The sequence below is a fragment of the Myotis daubentonii genome, chromosome 1, assembly GCF_963259705.1.
Source record: "Myotis daubentonii chromosome 1, mMyoDau2.1, whole genome shotgun sequence".
NCBI lineage: Eukaryota > Metazoa > Chordata > Mammalia > Chiroptera > Vespertilionidae > Myotis > Myotis daubentonii.
Window position 1 is genome coordinate 66,195,634 of NC_081840.1, and position 19,308 is coordinate 66,214,941.

A 19,308-nucleotide genomic window follows, 5' to 3' on the forward strand; every position below is an offset into this window, starting at 1 on the left:
AAAGGTGGCCCGACAAAGTACTGATGTGGTTGTCATAATAATCTGGCCACTCACATTCAAATATATCCCAGGTTCAAAGGCTGTTAAATCACATTGTTTACCCATATCTTCAGAAAAAAAAATCACTTCATGGTAAACAACCTGCTTCCCTATTTATAATGGTCTGGCCCTCTAGCAACTTCAGCATGAAATTATAGCTAATTTGCCTACAAACGTCAGGTGGTCATAATAATCTGGCCACTCTGTGTGTGTGTGTGTGTGTGTATTTATTGTTGTTGTTTTTAAACTACAAATTGGAGCTTCAAGGTGAACACATGGAGGAACAAGGAAGGTGGCATACCCAAAGTAGGCAGGGGTGCGTACAGGAGGCAACCAATTGATGTCTCTCCCACATTGATGTTTCTCTCTCTTTTTCTCTCTCCCTCCCTCCTTCCCATCACTCTCTGAAAAGTAATGGGAAAAATATCCTCAGGTGAGGATTAACACACAAAAAAGATAAAAGCCTGGCCAGAGTGGCTCAGTGGTTGAGCATTGACCCATGAACCAGGTCATGGTTCGATTCCTGGTCAGGGAACGTGTCCAGGTTGTGGGCTCGATCCCCAGTAGGAGAGTGCAGGAGGCAGCCGATCAATGATTATCTCTCATCATTGATGTTTCTATCTGTCACTCTCCCTTCCTCTCTGAAACCAATCAAATATATATTTAAAAAAAGAAATTTAAAAAAAGAAAGCTTCTTGTCTTGCGAAAGTATTTTCCACTAAAATATAGCATTCGCTATAGAAATTTCTTTTCTAACACGAAAGTGGAATTAAAAGATGAGGAAAATACCCACACAAAATAAAAGAGATGATGACTAACGTGCCCTTTCTTCTGTGGAAGGACTGAAAACAAGACTGAAAAATATCCACAAATGCCCTGCAGAGACTTGCACTATAGGGAACATGACAATTCTAGAGTTTTCCTTACAGTTTTCTTTCCTAAGAAGTTCTTGTAGATCTTAAGTTGGAGGTCTCAGTTTAAGAAAAAGAGGCCATGCCCTGGCCTGTTTGGCTCAGTGAACTGAAGGGCCCTGGGTTCGATTCCAGTCAAGGGCATGTATCTCGGTTGCAGGCTTGATCCCAGCCCTGGGTGGGGCACGTGTGGGAGGCCAATTGATTTGTCTCTCACATCCATGTTTCTCTCTCTCGTCTCTCCCCATCCCTTCCACTCTCTCTAAAAATCAATGGAAAAAATATCCTTGGGTGAAGATTAACAAAAATAAAATAAATAAACATGAAATTAAATCTATAGTTTAAAAGAAAAAGAGGCCATCAGAGTCACCAACACATGGACCCTTATATACCTGTCAGTTACAGTGGCCTATTCCCTCCACACCCACCTCATCATCACTGTCCGACGTCTCAGAGTCTGAGGAGGCTGCAGGCTGACTCACAGGTGGCTCCTTCTCCTCAGAGTCACTGCGCTTCCGCTTTGCCAGGGACAAGAGCTCCTAATAGGGCAGAAGTAATCACATGAGTCTTATTCAACAGAAAAGAAATATCCAAGAATAACAAAATGCCCACCCTCCCTATACCTCTTCTACCTCTTTGTGCTTTCAATTGAAGGACATCATCATGGGAACTTTTATCACATGAACACACTGCTAGTATTCCTAAGTGCTAAAATAAATGTTTTCAAAATTGTCCCCTACCTTTTAATGGCAAAATATATGACTGAAATGCAAAAGTGAATATAAAACTGACCTGAAGTCTACTTCCAAATTGTTACCATTTTCTTTATAAGCTACAAAAGTACAGATTCTCAGGTACTTATTTAAGAACCATGATTACAAAGGTAATCTGCTCACTGTTCTTAATGGTATAGCTAACCGATACTCTGAACATCTTCTTACTGTAATTCATAGTAAAATTGGCATTTGTGGGCTGATTTGAATAAGCTGACAAACTACAAGTTTCTGAGGTCGTTTTTTAAAATTTTGAATGCATAAGCAAAAAAAAAAAAAAAAAAAAGATTTTTTTCAGTGATAAATCCAGGGTCTGACAACAAGCCACCAACTGCCTGGCCACTACATCAGAACTCTAATTTGATAACCCCAATATTCTTATTCATTACCTCTGCCTTCTGCTCGTGATTTAAGAGAGACTAGTTAGTGGGGGAAGGATGTGTCATTTAGTAAGGCTACAACCAGGTTTTGCTCTCTCACAGGGTTCCCCTCTGCTGCTACTTCTCCCCAACTCAGCCCAATCACTTAAAAATGCAACAAAAGAATACTTGCTTTAGTTTTTGTTCTCTGCTAATATCAATACCAGCCCACAATTACACTGTACTTACTAGATGCCTGGTACTTTTCTAACCATCTAACATTTAATCTTCACAACAACCTTAAGGTAACTATCATTATCATTCCCATTTTTTCTTACCATTTATTTATCTATTTGTTTATTTACTTATAATGTAATCATCCCCATTTAAAGATAAAAAGACTAAAGAGCAGGAGAGGTTAAGTAATTTACCCAAGGTAACACAGCTAGTACATGATAGAGTCAGAATTCAAACCAGGGTAGATAGAATCCTAGCTCCTAATTCAGGCATGGTTTACTAGTCTAAAACCCTTTTCTCCCTTTTGCTAACAAGAGAAAACTACAACTAATAAATACTAGTAGTATCATTCCTTGATGATAATGGTGTGATACAATTACAAGTCAAGTGCCAAGATAGATTTAAAAATAATAGACTGCTACAAAGTATGTTTTCTTCTTCCAGTTTCTTTCTATTTTAGGAGTATACCCTCCTTGGCCAGAATGAGAAAATGACCTTCTCAGATTAACAGCTGACATGCTCTCTTTCATAGGCAGTCATGAAATGTTACTCTTCTCATTTCATTAGAGGGAGCTAGCACACCAACTTCCTGAAAACGCTGAAGCTCATAAGAACACTCTACTTTTTCATACCAAAACAATTAACTCCTATTGACCAAATGCAAATCACAGCAATATCTGTGTTCATGGTATTTTAAAAAATTGAGGTGTAACTGACTTACAGTACATTTTACCCTTTCTTAAGTACAGTTCTGAGATTGACAAATAGTTTAAACACGCCCACAATTAAGGCATATGATAGTACCATCATCATCCCAAATATTGGTATTCTTCATATACTTCCCCCCAAACCCCAGCAACCACAAAACTATTGTCTGTCCCTAAGTCTGCCTATCACAGAATATCATATAAATGAAATCATACAATATGTATGTAGCCTTTGAATTGGGGTTATCAATTAGGGTTCTGATGTAGTGGCCAGCACATTGGTGGCTTGTTGTCAGACCCTGGATTAACCATTGAAAAGAAGCCATTGGGCTTCTTAGCATAATGCACTTGAGATTCATTCATGTTGCAGCATATATCAGTAGTTTACTCCTTTTTATTGTTAAGTAGTATTCTATTAAATGGATGTAGCACACTTTGTTTATCCATTTACCAGTTGCAAAACATTTGGGTTGTTTCCATTGTAGAGCAATTATATGTTCATGTAGAGGTTTTTGTGTAAACATTAAGTTTTAATTTCACTTGGGTAAATACCTATGAGTGGAATTGTTGAGTTGTACAGTATTTTGTGTCTGGTCTTAACTATTATCTTTTTCCCCATATTACCTTAATGCAAATTTATAAACTTTTACAGAGATTTCTGATAAGTAATCTCTTTCCTGACCTTTGAGGTTCACGAATGTACCAGAATTCTTTATAACAGGTTGATACCAACTCATTATAACAGGGATTTGGATACACTATCAATCAAATTCTTCTCTGAAACATTAACTATTACATGCAGTAGACAGCCATTAAAAGTTACCATAACTTAAAGTGTTAAGATGTTAGTGCTGTCTTTCTGTTAAAGACGTTCCACTCCATACTAAAAACCTAACAAATGGCTCTCCTTCATCAACAAACAACTGCACCTGATAGGTATAGTCTCTCCTCGTATACAACATTAAATACTATATTAACAATAATATGGAGACAGCAAAGTCCCTCTTTTTTTTTTTTTTTTTTTTTTTTTTTTTAGCAAAGTCCTTCTTAACAGTGTGGAAGATACCCTTTCCATAAGTTGAGAATTGTACAGAAAGCTACTGGGGGAACTCATGGCAAGGCTACTTATTTATTTATTTAATATATTTTTATTGATTTCAGAGAGGAAGGGAGAGGGAGAGAGAGAGATATAAACATCAGTGATGAGAGATAATCATTGACCGGCTGCTTCCCGCACACCCCACACTGGTGATTGAGCCCGCAACCCAGGGTTGTGCCCTGAGCAGGAATAGAACCATGACATTTTGGTTCATAGCTCAATACCCAACCACTGAGCCACACCGGTTGGGCAAGGCTACTCTTTTTAGTTAAGTCCTTTATGTTATACTGAGGGCTCATAGTACAGTTGAACAGACAAGTGTGCAATGGAAAGGTCTTCCCAATAATGCATACATGAAGAGACCATCAGATTTGCTACCGTAGGGTTGGCTTATCCAATGTCTGTGCTCAAAAAAAACCCAAACCAATGTAAAACTGATTCTTGCACAGGGGTAGGTCCATCTGAAGCTCTCTCTTGCCTGCCTGCTTCACTGTGCCACACTGATTGAGACAATGCTTCTGTGTGTCCAGTGGTTCTCTCTCACCATCATCCCTGTATTTCATCTCACCCAGTAAAAAATGTCCTTATTTATTTATCTCAGCATTCCTCTAGGGCAGTGGTTCTCAACCTTCTGGCCCTTTAAATACAGTTCCTCATGTTGTGACCCAACCATAAAATTATTTTCGTTGCTACTTTATAACTGTAATGTTGCTACTGTTATGAATCGTAATGTAAATATCTGATATGCAGGATGGTCTTAGGCAACCCCTGTGAAAGGGTCGTTCGACAGCCAAAGGGGTCACAACCCACAGGTTGAGAACCGCTGCTCTAGGGGAATAGCAATATAAAATGCCAGCATGGTATATCAAATTTAAGCTGAACTTAAAGTTCTGCTTAAAGTAAAAGTAATGACAATGCTCAACATACTATCGGTATTGGCTGTGTAGGATGCCATACCTGGCTTCTAGGGCAGTTTCATTGCTTAAAAGCCATATTTTACATTAAACTAGACTGCCAAAACTGAGACCCTATAATTAAGCTAGTCTGTTTGAACTAAGGTAATGTTTATTAAAACAATGCTATTCTGGTTAAGATTAGAATTCTAATCCATCAATATGTGAAGACTTAAACCTTAAGATTTAATTCCCCCACCTTTCATTCACCAATAGTGTGCTTTCTGTGATGTCATATCAGGATCAAACTATAGTAGAGCAACCTAGCTCCCTCTTACTTACTTAAAGAAAATTAAATCTCATCTCTTTAACCAAACCTCCCATGGCCACATATAAGTGGGACACATATTTTATACCCTAGAAAAAGAGAAAAGAAATTCATATGGACAAAGCTGAGGTTTTCATAGCCAATTAACATTCGAGCTTTTTTTTACTTATTCATTCCACAAATCTAACTAATGTAAGTAATTACTAGAGTGACCAAACATCCTTGTGTGAGCAGGACTGTCCTGGTTTTCTTTTTTTTTTTTTTAAATATATTTTATTGATTCCTTTACAGAGAGGAAGGGAGAAGGAGAGGAATAGAGAGCTAGAAACATCGATGAGAGAGAAACATCGATTCAGCTGCTTCATGCACACTCCCTACTGGGGATGTGCCCGCAACCAAGGTACATGCCCTTGACTGGAATCGAACCCTGGACCCTTGAGTCCACAGGCTGACGCTCTATCCACTGAGCCAAACCGGTCAGGGCAGGGCTGTCCTGGTTTTAACACTAGAAGCCATGCATTCTGGGAAACTCCTCAGTTCCAGGCAAACCAGTATCTACCAGTACCTCCTATCTACCAAGCACTAGATAGACAGTCATGAAGAAAAGATACAAAGGCCCAGATGGAGTGGTTCAGTGATTGAGCCTGGACCTATGAATCAGGAGGTCATGGTTTGATTCCTGGTCAGGGCACATGCCTGGGTTATGGGCTCGATCCCCAGTGGGGGGTGGAGGGTGCAGAAGGCAGCTGATCAATGATTCTCTCTCATCATTGATGTTTCTCTCTCCCTTCTTCTTTATCTCATGAATTTAAGTAGTGGGGACATACAATAAACAAGTAAAGAAACAATTAATTATATCTAGTGACAGTATTAAGAAGGAAGTGAACTGAGTGAATGGGAAACTTCTCTGTGATAGGATGACTGGGGAGGTTTCTCTGAGACAATGGCATTTAGGCTGAGGCTTTGGGAGAGGAAGGAGGCATGCAGTGTTCTGGACAGAAGTCTCCAAGTGGAATAGCTAAGGCCCTGAAGCTGACAAGAGCTTGGTTTAGTCAAATACCTGAAAGAAAACCAATGTGGATGGAGCTTAGCAGGCAAGGAGAAGGAATGAGGTAGGTTAGAGATAAGAAGAAACCAGATCATTCTGAAGTTTATAAAACAGGACTAGGAACCTGGCTATTATTTGAAGGCAATGGGAGCCATCAAATAGTTTTAAGCAGGGGAGTAACTGTAGAAAATAGGCCTCAGTGATCCATCTCCAACATAGCCAACTTTTAATGGAAATAGTTACTGAATTTCCCCAGGCCAAACAGAATGTAGGGCAGGGGGAAGCTCACTGGTGGGGCTACGAGCTGAGTGCACCTTGTCACTTTACCCCATGTCCTCTGGGAAGGTCTGAGACTAGGGCCAAGAGCAGCCCTAACAGGGCCCTCCCTGAGCTGCAGGGAGGTGACTGGAGGAGGTGGAGGCAACTAAAAAAGCCCTCAGCCCAGTTTTTTTAAATGGCCCAATGGGATATAATAAGACCTAGGTGACGTATGAGGAAACAGGTGATCCCATAGTACTCAGCCAATGAGGTACCCGAGGAGGGACTGAATAAACAGGCTGTTTGCTGCCTCAGAAGTGCCTACACAACCAGACGGACACATTAAAAGTCTTGTTTTCGCCACACTTCTGTCTCTGAGTCTGTTATCTGAATTCAGACCGGTGAGCATTTCTCACTTAACCATCCCCGGAAGGTTTTAAAAGAGCAGTCTGACTGACAGAGGATCGGACTGGAGGGGCCGGGTGCAAATGCAGAGAGGAGAGTCAGAAGGAATCCACAGCGGTATCATCAGCGTGGATGGTGATCTGGCCAAGGTAAGTAACCACAGGAACAGAGAGAAGTGGGAAGACTTAGAGATACTGAGGAAAGAGTAGTAAGTCAGAGGTTTAAATTTGAGATTTAATATCTATTCTTTCATATTGAGTCTTAGCCCATTTTGCCCAGTGGTTAGAGTGTCAACTCTCGGACTGCAGGGCCACAGAGTTTGATTTCAGTCAAGGGCAGGAACCTCAGCTGCAGGCTCCAGTCAGGGTGTGTATGGGAGGCAACCCATCGATGTGTCTCTCTCACATCGATATTTCTCTCTGTGTGTGTCTCTCTCCCTCCCTTCCACTCTCTCTAAAAATCAATGGAAAAAATATGTTCAGGTGAGGATTAACAAAAATAAAATTTTAAAAATTGTGGGTAGAGGAACATGCTTCCAACAGAGGAAGACATTGGTTACTTTTCAGGAATAAGGAATGGAACCATTCTATAAGTATGTTTTTGGGACATAGGGGTATTTCTGTTTTGTTGGAACTTTTTCAACAAGAATGTACTATTTTTATAATAAAAAAAATTAAAACAATGAATATATAATAAAAAACCCCTTCTAAAGTAATTATTCCAAAGCGGCAATATAATAATCCTTTATATTTCACACGATTGGCACTAAAAGTGGGAACTTGCCCTTCAGATTTCCAGCAAAGTATTTATAATTGCAGATAAAATACTGAGTTACATATTTATATAATACATAATTGCCCAGCCACCATGGCTCAGTGGTTGAGCATCTACCTATGATCCAGGAAGTCATGGTTCGATTCCCAGTCAGGGCATATGACCCGGTTGCGGGCTTGATCAATGATTCTCTCTCATCACTGATATTTCTCTCTCGCTCGCTCTCTCCCTTCCTCTCTAAAATCATTAAAAATATATTTTAAAAAAATAAAGTAAAAATGCACAGAATTGATAAAATAAAATCAGTTTTCAACCCATTCAAAATAAAAGGTATATAAAAGTTTTTTAAATTCTACTACTATTACTGGTTTTTAATTAGCTTCCTCTTCTAGTACACATTTTTACTCCTTAAAGAAGGGATTTTATTACAGCAGAGGAGCTAGAGCAAGAATCCCCAAACTGACAATATCCCTTATTTCTATAAGTGATCCTGTTGTAACCAGGTTAGAAAACTTAGTAAGTAGCAAAAGATTTATTATGTGCCTACTTTGTGCCAGGCAGGCATTATGAACATCTCATAGACAACTTTAAACTCTACAAAAGTAAGAGTGAAGTCATGATCTTCACCTTTACTCTTTTTTTATTTGATCCTCACCTGAAGATTGTTTCCATTGTTTTACAGAGAAAGTGAAAGGAACGGAGGGAGAAAGAAACATCGATGTGAGAGAGACACATCGACTGGTTGCCTCTCTCACGCACCCCAACCAGGAGTGGGAAGCAAACCCACAACCCAGGAATTGAACCCATTACCCTTTGGTGTGTGGATTGACCCTCTAACCACTGAACCACACCTGTCAGAGCATGATCCTCACCTTTATTTTTATTTATTTATTTTTTCTTCACTTTTAAACCTGATCTTCCTCCAGGGTTTCCTATCTCATATCATAGCCTCCTCGTTCTCACCCCAACATTCATCCAATCAGTCAAGTCCTCTCAGTTTATATCCTGAATATTATGTCCAATCAAATCTACTTTCTGTTGTCTCTATAACTAACATACTAATCCAAATCAGGCATTCATTCAACAAATATTGGCAGGTTGTCTGCTTCATGCCAGACATTGTTCTAGGTACAGGGATACTACAATGAACAAATAGTTGCCCTGGCCGGGTAACTCAGTTGGTTAGAGGCTTGTTCCCATCCACCAAGGCTGCAGATTTCATCCCTGTTCAGGGCATATACAAGCATCAACCAATGATTGCATAAATAAGTAGAACAACGTATCTATGTGGTCTTCTTCTTCTTCTTCTTCTTCTCTCTCTCTTTTTCTCTCTCTCTGCCTTCCTCTCTAAAATTAATAAAAAATTTTCAAAACACACACACACACAAACACACACACACACACACACAAACAAACAAATAGTCTTGCCCTCCTGAAGCTTCCATTCTAGTGAAGCTTCTCTCATCTGGACTCTTGCCACCTAACTGGTGCCCCCTCTCCAGGTTACTATCTGCATAGCAGCCTGGGCAAACTTCATAAAAGGCAAATCTTAACACCTCTTCCATCTTAAAATCTTTCAATGGTTTCTCATTACCCTCAGAATAAAGTCCAAAATCCTTAACATTGCCTACACTGCCAGAAGCTTTAAACTTTCTTTTTTGATTTTTTCCCCTTTAAACTTTTTAACCCTGGCACACTGTACATAAATTATACCTCATAATCCAGTATACATGTACATGCATGTACATGAAACATGTTTCACAAAACAATACTTATTACTACTAGGTCTGACACACTTGATGTTTTCTATTAGGTTCAACTTCATTTCTATTTTTTTTTAATATATAAATATTTGATTGATTTACAAAGAGGGAAAGGGGTAAAGAATTAGAAACATGGATGAGAGAAACATCGATCAGCTGCCTCCTACATGCCTCCTACTGGGGACCAAACCGGCAACCGAGATACATGCCTTTGACCAGAATCGAACCTGGGACCCTTCAGTCCGCAGGCCGAGGCTCTACCCACTGAGCAAAACCGGTTAGGACTTCCTTTCTATTTTTAATGCTGGCTGTGATCCACTAAACTGGGTTTTCCATCCTCAGAGAGTCATACAGCAAACTACTTCTACAGCTTCATTTGCACCACTCTCTCTACAATTTCAGTAACTGTGCTTCTTTCAGTTTCATGAGGGTACTAGGTCCTTCCTGCCTCAATGCTTTTGTACATGTTGGTCCCTCAACCATGAACACTCAACACTTCCTCGTACTTGTCAGTCTCCTAATCTCCTTCTACCATATATTCCAGGTCTCAGTTTAAATGTCACTCCCACCAGGCTAATATAGGATCCCTGGTCATACTCTCACAGTGTCCTTGCTCTTCCTTCATACAGTCTACAGTGAAATGACTCTGAGCAATGCCTGCCCCTGCCCCTCCCTCCCACTCGCTCTCACTCCCCTCATTTTATCTTTCTGTCTAAGCTCCTTGAAAACAGAAACTTCTATTTTGTTCACCCAGTAATCCTAGTGCCTTGCACTGTCCAACACATTTGTTGAAAAATAAATAATCTCGCCCAGCCAGTGTGGCTCAGTGGCTGAGCATCAAACCTATGAACCAGGAGGTCACAGTTTGACTCCTAGTCAGGGCACATGCCTAGGTTGAGGGCTCCATCCCCAGTAGGGGGCATGCAGGAGGTAGCCCATTGATGATTCTCTCTCATTGATGTTTCTCTCTCTCTCTCCCTCCCCCTTCCTCTCTAAAAATAAATAAATAATCTCTGCCATTGGGGAACTTATAGTCTAGGAAGGGAGCAATAAGAACACTAACAGACTGGTGTCAAAAGATGGGTTTTGAATTTTTCCTAAGAACCTCCCTGTTAAATTATGAAATGAGTTACCTGCAACATTAGATGCAACATTATGACACAAATGAAAAACTTCACAAGTAAACACTGACACTTCTCACAAGTTCAGCCTAGATTTTAAACTCTGCTCCAAAAGAAGAAGAAGAAAAAGACTATATTAATGAGAAGCACAGCTTTTAAATTTCCCAACTTTAATGGAGAAGGTTTATGGAAGGTACTTTATAACATTGACATTTTTTACATATAATGTCTAAAAATAATTCCTAGAAAATACTTAGGGGCTCTATTTTTCTCAAAGACAATTTTAACTATTGCTACTTAAAGTAGGATGAGCAGAGAGAAACAGGACATGAAAACTTGATCACTATTTTAAATAAGAAAAGAAATTGTTGCCAAAACCGGTTTGGCTCAGTGGATAGAGCTTCGGCCTGCGGACTGAAAGGTCCCAGGTTCGATTCCGGTCAAGGGCATGTACCTGGGTTGTGGGCACATCCCCAGTAGGAGATGTGCAGGAGGCAGCTGATCGATGTTTCTCTCTCATCGATGTTTCTAACTATCTCTCTCCCTTCCTCTCTGTAAAAAATCAATAAAATATATTTTTAAAAAAAGAAATTGTTAAATAAAGGATGCCAATATGCATGTAGCTGAATTTTTTTTCTTGAGGAAGGCAGAGTAAAGTTTTTATAAATGTTGTATTGATCTGAATAGAGAACTGATTTCTTTATTACCTTGGACACTTTTCATTTTCTAGGATCCACTGCATAAAATAATGCTATAAAAAGCGACACATTATCTCCACGGAGGCACATGATGGAGTAAAAAGCCTAGGTTTGTCATGAATTCTGTTTTGTTGTGTTTTTTTTAAAAAATATATTTTATTGATTTTTTACAGAGAGGAAGGGAGAGAGATAGAGAGCTAGAAACATCGATGAGAGAGAAACATCGATCAGCTGCCTCCTGCACACCCACTACTGGGGATGTGCCTGCAACCAAGGTACATGCCCTTGACCGGAATCGAACCTGGGACCTTTCAGTCCGCAGGCCGACGCTCTATCCACTGAGCCAAACCGGTTACGGCTGTTTTGTTGTTTTTTTCCAAGAGGCACCAAGGGCAAATATCTTCATGATTTGTAATTTTTAATGTTGAAGAAAGGATGTGACCAACATAAAAAGTAAGGTTGCTATCAGGTCACATGTTAAAAAAGAAATCCTTCAAATTCTCTAAATTTTGAGTCTTAAAAAGCAATGAAAGTTAAAAAAATATAAACAACTCCTATTCAGTTACTACATACCTCTTTGCCCTCAAGAAAAAAGGCAAAAGCCGAAACCGGTTTGGCTCAGTGGATAGAGCGTCAGCCTGCGGACTGAAGGGTCCCGGGTTCGATTCCGGTCAAGGGCATGTACCTGGGGTGCGGGAACATCCCCGGTAGGAGATGTGCAGGAGGCAGCTGATCGATGTTTCTCTCTCATCAATGTTTCTAACTCTCTGTCTCTCTCCCTTCCTCTCTGTAAAAAATCAATAAAATATATTTAAAAAAAAAAAAAAAAGAGGCAAAAAAGAAATAGGCCTCAATAAAAAGCATCCCAACAATTCAAATAGCTTCACAGATCTACAAGAACTAGCATCTCTGCCACCTTAAACAACTCTGTTAAATTTCTTCAATTATACCTGAACACATTCTGACTGAGACAGGAAGTTATTTCTCTCCCAAACTACTTAGAGTGTCTCACTAAAAAGATTAACTTGCATCCAGATAGTGGTCTCAGTCATTAACATAAACAAGCACCTGAGCTGTATTGGTAAAAATGCAATGCCAAGGGTTCTATCCCCTTGAAGGTCTGATTCAGGAGGTCTGGGATGCCAGTCCCTGCAAAGTACATTTTGAATAAGCATACCAGGCAGCTTCTGACATAGGTGATCCTCTTCTCACCACCAGAAAAAAAACAGTGCAGAAGGCTCACCTGCCTCATCTTCCACAAGGACCAAGCTGGAGATAATATTTCTGACATAACAGCTTAGATTCCCATCTGGAAAACCCAGAGACAAAGGACCTCTTTACTAACTGTGCTCCACTATCTCACCAGACACTCAAAGACTTGTCACAGTTTATTCTTTTTCACAAGGACAATACACAAGACAGCAAAAACAATGTTATATCCCCAATCAAGACCCAAAACTAGATGGAGCAGTGCAAGGCATCTGTTAGAAGAGCCCAGAGTATATTAGTTTTGTTCTGAGGATTCTTTTTTTTTTTTTTTTTAATTGATTTTAGAGAGGAAGGGAGAGAGGGAGGTGAAGGGAGAGAGATTGAGAGAGAGAAAAACATCTATTTGTTGCTCCATTTATAGCCATGTGTTCACTGGTTGATGCCTGAATGTGTCTGGGGATTGAACCCGAAACCTTAGCATATGGGAACAAGGCGCTAACCAAATGAACAATCAAGAAACGGCGCTCTGGGGATTCTTAAAGAACTCCAAACCAGGCTGACTTTGAACTTCTAATAGTTTCTGGTGAAAACTTCTGGCGGGCAGAGATCTTTCTCTGATTCTCTGACAGCCTGGGACAGTGCTGAACAGACAGACTGAAGGCATTGGTGCCTCTCTTAGGATGTGCAGGGAAAGGGAATTCTGATCTGGTTCCCATCTGATAAGAGAATGTCAGTGAGTGGCTGAAGAGGAGGAAGCTTTAGGTCTTGCCTGTCTGGCATGGCTCAGTGGTTGAGCATAGACCTATGAACCAGGAGGTGACCGTTAGATTCCCGGTCAGGGCATATGCCTGGGTTTCAGATTCAATCCCCAGGAGGGGCACCGACTGAAAGCAACTGATTGATGCTTCTCTCTGATCTCCCCCCCCCCCCCCGCCCCTTCTGCATGTCCTCAGGTGATGATAAAAAATAAAAATAATGGCCCAGATGGTTTGGCTCCCTGTTTAAGCATTGACCTATGAACCAGGAGGTCACAGATCAATTCCTGTCAGGCAGGGGCCCAGGTTGCCAGCTTGATCTCCAGTGTGGGGCGTGCAGGAGGTAGCCTATCCATTGATGATTCTCTCTCATCATTGATGTTTCTATCTCTCTCTCCCTCTCCTGTCCTCTCCGAAATCAATAAAATATATTTTTTAAATGTATTAGGTATTACTTGCACATTTCATGCTAATTTCTTTTTACAAATAGATAGCTGGGTTTAAAATTGCAATCCCCTCCAACTCCAATTCCTACTTCAGGAAAGTTCTGTGTGAATCTGCCTACCACAAAAGGAAGATCTCCACACATTTCATTTGTCAGATTCTGTGGGAAATCACTAAGGACAGAATAATTAGGATAATTTGCTTAGTTTACTCATCATCAGAACAGATACCTTAAGAGTGCTTTCCCAAGGAAGCCCTGAATAATCTTTCTAATTGGTGTACCAATTTTCTCTAAACCAGTCAAACATAAATTGTAGCAACATGAAAAATGGCCATAAAACATTCTCATTTTGCAATATGAAAACTTTAAAGACTAATAGATTAAGTTGGTAAAATGGAAAGAGTATATGCCTTGTTGTCATGCAGGTCTGGGTCCAAGTTCCAACTCTACCACATACAAGTTGCATAAATCTCGCTAAGTTACTTCCTCAATCTTCCCTTTCTTCATATGTAAAATGGGGAAAATGATACCAACTTCAACATAATTTGAAAATTTGACAATGTAAATAAAACACCTAATTAAGATGGTCAGTTCACCCTAAGCACTATGCAAATGGTAGCTGATGCTATTATTTACAATATCTACATTTCTACATTGGAAAATAGCAAAAAAAGAAAAAAGGGTTCTAATTCTTCTAAGCGTTAGTCTAAAATTATCAACTGGCCCGGCCAGCATGACTCAGTGGTTGACCTTCGATTTATGAACCAGGAGGTCACGGTTAGATTCCTGGTCAGGGTACATGCCTGGGTTGCAGGCTCCATCCCCAGTGTGGGGTGTGCAGGAGGCAACCAATCCATGATTCTCTCTCATCATTGAAGTTTCTATCTCTCTCTTCCTCTCCCTTTCTGAAATCAATAAACTACATATTTTTTAAAAAACAAAATTATAACCAAATTTTACAGTCATGAATATTTTTCCCCCTGGCTGGCATGGCTCAATGGTTGAACATCCGTCTATGAACCAGGAGGTAACGGTTCTATTCCCGGTCAGGGCACATGCCTGGGTTGCTGACTCGATCTCCAGTGTGGGGTGTACAGGAGATAGTCAATAAAACATATTTTTTTAAAAAAAGAATATATATTTTTTATATCTTTACAAATTTCAGGAGCCTTTCAGTGAGAATATTTTCAACTTACTTTTCAATTCTTATCCCAAAACAATTCTGATAGTTCTCCAGAGGCCTTTTCAAAACAGCCCTCTTTTCTTCAACATATCTCCTGCCCCTCCTCTTAAAGTCTTCCTATTTCATGCTCTAATATTTTAGTCCTGAGATCTCTGGCCTAATACAAAAGACCTGCACCAAAGCATTTATACAAAAGCTTTATTTGCAATGCTTGTACCAACATTCTTACAAATACTTGATCCTTACAATAGCCCAAGTAGATATACAAGGTCTAAGTTATATCTAGATTTTACAGTTACGACCAAAGATAGATACATCGCTAGAAAACAGCATAGCCAAGCCTATAACTCAAATTTTCAGATTCCAAGTTCAGCACTTATGCGGACTCAACTTATAAAGCTACTACTTCTTGCATGTTTTCTTCATATCATTTATTCACAAAACATGGGCGGGGGGAACCCTCTTTGTATCTCCTGGTATCACTACAGTACTGCTACGAAGGACAGCTTCCTCCCTGCAGTATTTTCAAACAATCCCAACCATTAAAACCAAAAGTTGCTTTCAATAGTTCCTGCACAATCTTCAAGTAAGAAAGAACTCTAGGATGCTTCATGAAAACGGCCAAGAGGCCCCGGCCACAGTCCCTCCATACCGCCCTATATTTCTCCACCTCTGCCCTCTTTCCTCCTCCTGAGTTTTTTTCAATCTGACATCTCATCAGGGGCCCTCTCAACCCGAACGACCACAGTTGCCAAATACTAGATTCGTGCGCGCAGCTAAGTCTTCCTCGCCAAGCACCGCGGAGGTTCTTTGGAACATTTAGGGTGTCGCCCCTTTCCTCCGTCCACACCCCTGTCTGAACAACTTCACCCGCACCTTCTTCGCCACCCCACCCCCAAAGCCCCACGCTCACCCCTTGCACCTCCTCCAAAACCTCCAGCCTCCTGGGTTGGCGGGCGATACTTCCTATCTCTCCTGGCCCAGATCGCCTGGCCGGCAGCCTGCCGCCCCGATCTGGACCCAGCAGATCACGGACCCCGCCGGTCCCCCGAACCCGAGGCCCACCAGCCCGATCCCTGCCCCGCCTCCCCGCCCAAGGCGCCAAGTACTTGGGGCTCCTTCTCCAGGCCCCGGCCGGACTCCGAGGGCCCCAGGAGCTGCGGGGAGAATAGGAAGGAGGCGGCAGCAGCGGTCAGGGCCCGGGGCTGGCCGGGAGCTAGGGACGGGTGACCCCGGGCCCGGCCGGCTCCCAGCTCCCGTGGCACGGACTCAGCCCGCCCGCTCCGCCGGCCCGCGCCTTCGCGGCCTGCCCTCACCTGATCCAGGTTCTCGTCGCTGCCGCTGTCCTCCGTGTCCGAGTCGATCACCACGCGGCCTTTCCGCTTCTTTACCATGGTGGCCCCCCGGCTCCCACGCCGGACGCCGCCCGGACTCCCCTCTAGCCCGTCTGCCAGTGGGACAGCCACTGCCACTGCCACCGCCGCCGCTGCCGCTGCTCGACCCACACAAAGGCGACCGCGCATGCGCGCTCCGCTCCGCCCCTGGCCCCGCCCCCCGCTCGGCGCACGCCGTTCGCCGGCTCTCGGCGCCCCTCCCTGCCCCGCCCCCGACGTAGCGTGAGAGGCGGGGCCCAGCGCCCGGCGTGGTTCCCGGCAGTGGATCACTTTCCTCCGCCCTGCGCGGGCTCTTGGAAGTCCTGGGTGTGTTTCCGCTGCGGGCTCCAGCTTGAGGGGCTGCCTACCTGTCGTGGGCTGGAGCCCCCAAGCATCTGGGCCCTCTCTGAGGAGCCTTTCAACTGTCCGACACTGATGAAGTGGCGAGGGCGACGTCAAGGGCTGCCCTCCGGGGAGGCACGCGTCCCCCGGACTCTGCCGAGGGCACCCGTTGGGGAATGAGGCTTTCCTGCCTAGGCTGTGCAAGTGACAGCTGAGCTGGGACCTGGAGGATGCATCTGAGTTACCCACAACAACCGTAGAGGGAAGGGTGTGCTTAGCAGAGAACCGCGTGGGCAAAAGCCGTGATAATAGAAAAAGCTGGGTTCAGGGAACTGAAAGTGTATTATGGCCGAGCAGGTGGCAGGGAGTGTGGGAATAAGGCGGAGGAAGGACCCAGCGGCCACGTGCAGAGTCTGATAAGCTGTATTAGTAAGTATTGGAAGATTTAAACAGAAGAACGATGTTATTCGATTTGTGTTTTAAAAAGATTACTCTGCTTCCCCTGTGTGGTGAGTGCGCTAGAAGGCAGGGAGAACATATAGGCTGTTGGTATCATTTTAGCAAGGGATGATGGTGTCCTAAACGAAGGAAAGAGCAGTAGAAATGGACGGATAATTTGGAAGTTGGAATTACCAGGTCTTGGAGATTAGCTGGGAAAGGAGTAAAGTGAGGACGCAGACATAAATGACATGCAGGCTCTGGCATAGGAAGCTGGTGGTCCGTGGGCCCTTCATCAAGATAAGCAACACATGTGGGAGGAGGTTTCAGAAACTGGTGTTAATGGGAAATAAGTTCAGCTTCATGCCTGTTGAGTTTGAGGTCAGCTGATTAAAAGGGCAGCTCCAGAAGTCCTTTCTTTGTGGGATTTGGCATATAGAGTAGGGAGCATAAACAATAACAAACAACTTGACATCTTCTAAAAACTTTTTGGAGTCCATTAATTCATTATTCTGGTAGTGAACTTGGGAATCAGACCACAGATTTCCCTAGCTGCCGGAGGCCGGTCCATCCTTGTTGCTTGACACAATCGCTGCAGGGAAGAAACATCTGCACAGCTTATGTTTCAAGGTACCTGGCATATACGGCATACTGTTCTTAATACGTTTGCTCCCCCTTTTTTTTAGCAGTATGTGTTACAACCAGGACCACCTCCCTGAGAAAGGTTGTTTCCCCAGGTGGGGATTTTTCCCTGGAGTTAGGGATTAACAGGACTAAGGAAGAGAATAAATCAGTAAAACCCCCCAGTGTTACAGAAATACCATGTACTACTTATGAAGAACTTGGACTAAGACTGTTGGCAATAAATTTGGGACTTGTTGGGCCACATCTCCAGGGGTCTGCCTACCAGGGACAGCACCAAAGCCTATACCCCTGGAGACCCACCGACACAGGGCAGTCCCAGGAAAGGCAAGCAGTGTGGCTGGGAGGACATAACGTTTACTGGGTAGGAGAATCTCCTTCAGTCACTTCCTTGTAGCTTATCAGTAGAGCAGTAGAATAGTGACCTTGGAATAGCCCTTATAATAGAACACAGAGATTAACCTAGACAAAATTAAAATCAACAGAACTAGATAGAGACAGGATTTTTGGCAAAGGTCAGATGAGAAACTATGGAAATGAAACAAGAAACTATAGAAGGTTACCCAAAACATACCATGATGTGATTATAGAGGCATGCTTATAGGATCAAATGGTATAAATACAGATGTAACAGGACAATAAAGAGAGAACCTGGCTATGCTGATCAACTGAATGCTGTCTCTGTGTCCTGCATTCCTTCTTCGCCGACTCCATCCACACCTTTGGGAACCCCTGGACCTGCTGGGGCTGGACCCCAACATTTGGTGCCTCGAACACCTAGGCATTACTGGGCAGAGGCAGGCTGATGAATTCTTGGTCTTTGGCCTCCTTTTCTGTCTAAATTTTATTTTCTCCAGCAGGTTTGCAGTACATATCACAATTGTACATACCTTAAAAATAGTAATAAAAAAATATGTCATACATAGAGACATCCCTGGAACTAGATGTCCAATTTGCTACCAGTTAGCTTAAAAAGGTGTTCAGGATTCAGGTAGAAAAAAACAATAAGGCTCAGCTACCGCTTTTTTCCAAAGGAGTTGTACTAAGATGTAACCCCTAGACTTCTTTCCCCCAGCATATCCTTGGAACTGCGACCATGGACAAGATGACCCAAAATGACCAGGCCAGCTTCTCCATTTCTAGCCAGCCTGAAGCCTGGTGCCCTTCTGTGAGGTGGAATTCTCCTTTTAGTGGCCCAACCATATCTTTTGTTTTTTTTAATCACCCGAGGATATTTTTCCATTGATTTTTAGAGAGAGTGGAGGAAAGAGGGAAAGACAGAAATATCGATGTGAGAGAAACACATCAATTGGTTGCCTCCAGCATGTGCCCTGACCAGGGCCCACCTGGGACCAGGGAGGAGCCTGCAACCCAGGTATGTGGCCTTGAGGCAATTGAACCTGAGACCCTTCAGTCTATCCACTGAGTCAAACCGGCTAGGGCCCAACCATCTCTTAATGTGTTCAGGGTCTAAAAACTTGCTCAGATCCGAAATTTGGCCAAGGATG

General features: G+C 42.5%; 1 protein-coding gene across 3 annotated transcripts in view; it reads right to left on the reverse strand.

Annotated features, from left to right (window-relative positions):
• Positions 1-16,543, reverse strand: part of RTF1 (RTF1 homolog, Paf1/RNA polymerase II complex component) — a 65,790-nt gene extending 49,247 nt beyond the window's left edge. For 2 of the 3 annotated variants that reach the window (XM_059656107.1, XM_059656069.1), the window contains exons 1-2: positions 16,322-16,543; positions 1,379-1,489 (exon numbers count right to left, since the gene is read on the reverse strand). In XM_059656107.1, coding sequence (XP_059512090.1) covers positions 1,379-1,489; positions 16,322-16,528 — 318 coding nt within the window. In that variant the 5' untranslated portion in view covers positions 16,529-16,543. Of the gene's footprint in view, positions 1-1,378; positions 1,490-16,321 lie in introns of those variants that run through there. The other variant, XM_059656152.1, reaches the window with a different exon arrangement.
• Between the last annotated feature and the right edge of the window lie 2,765 nt (positions 16,544-19,308).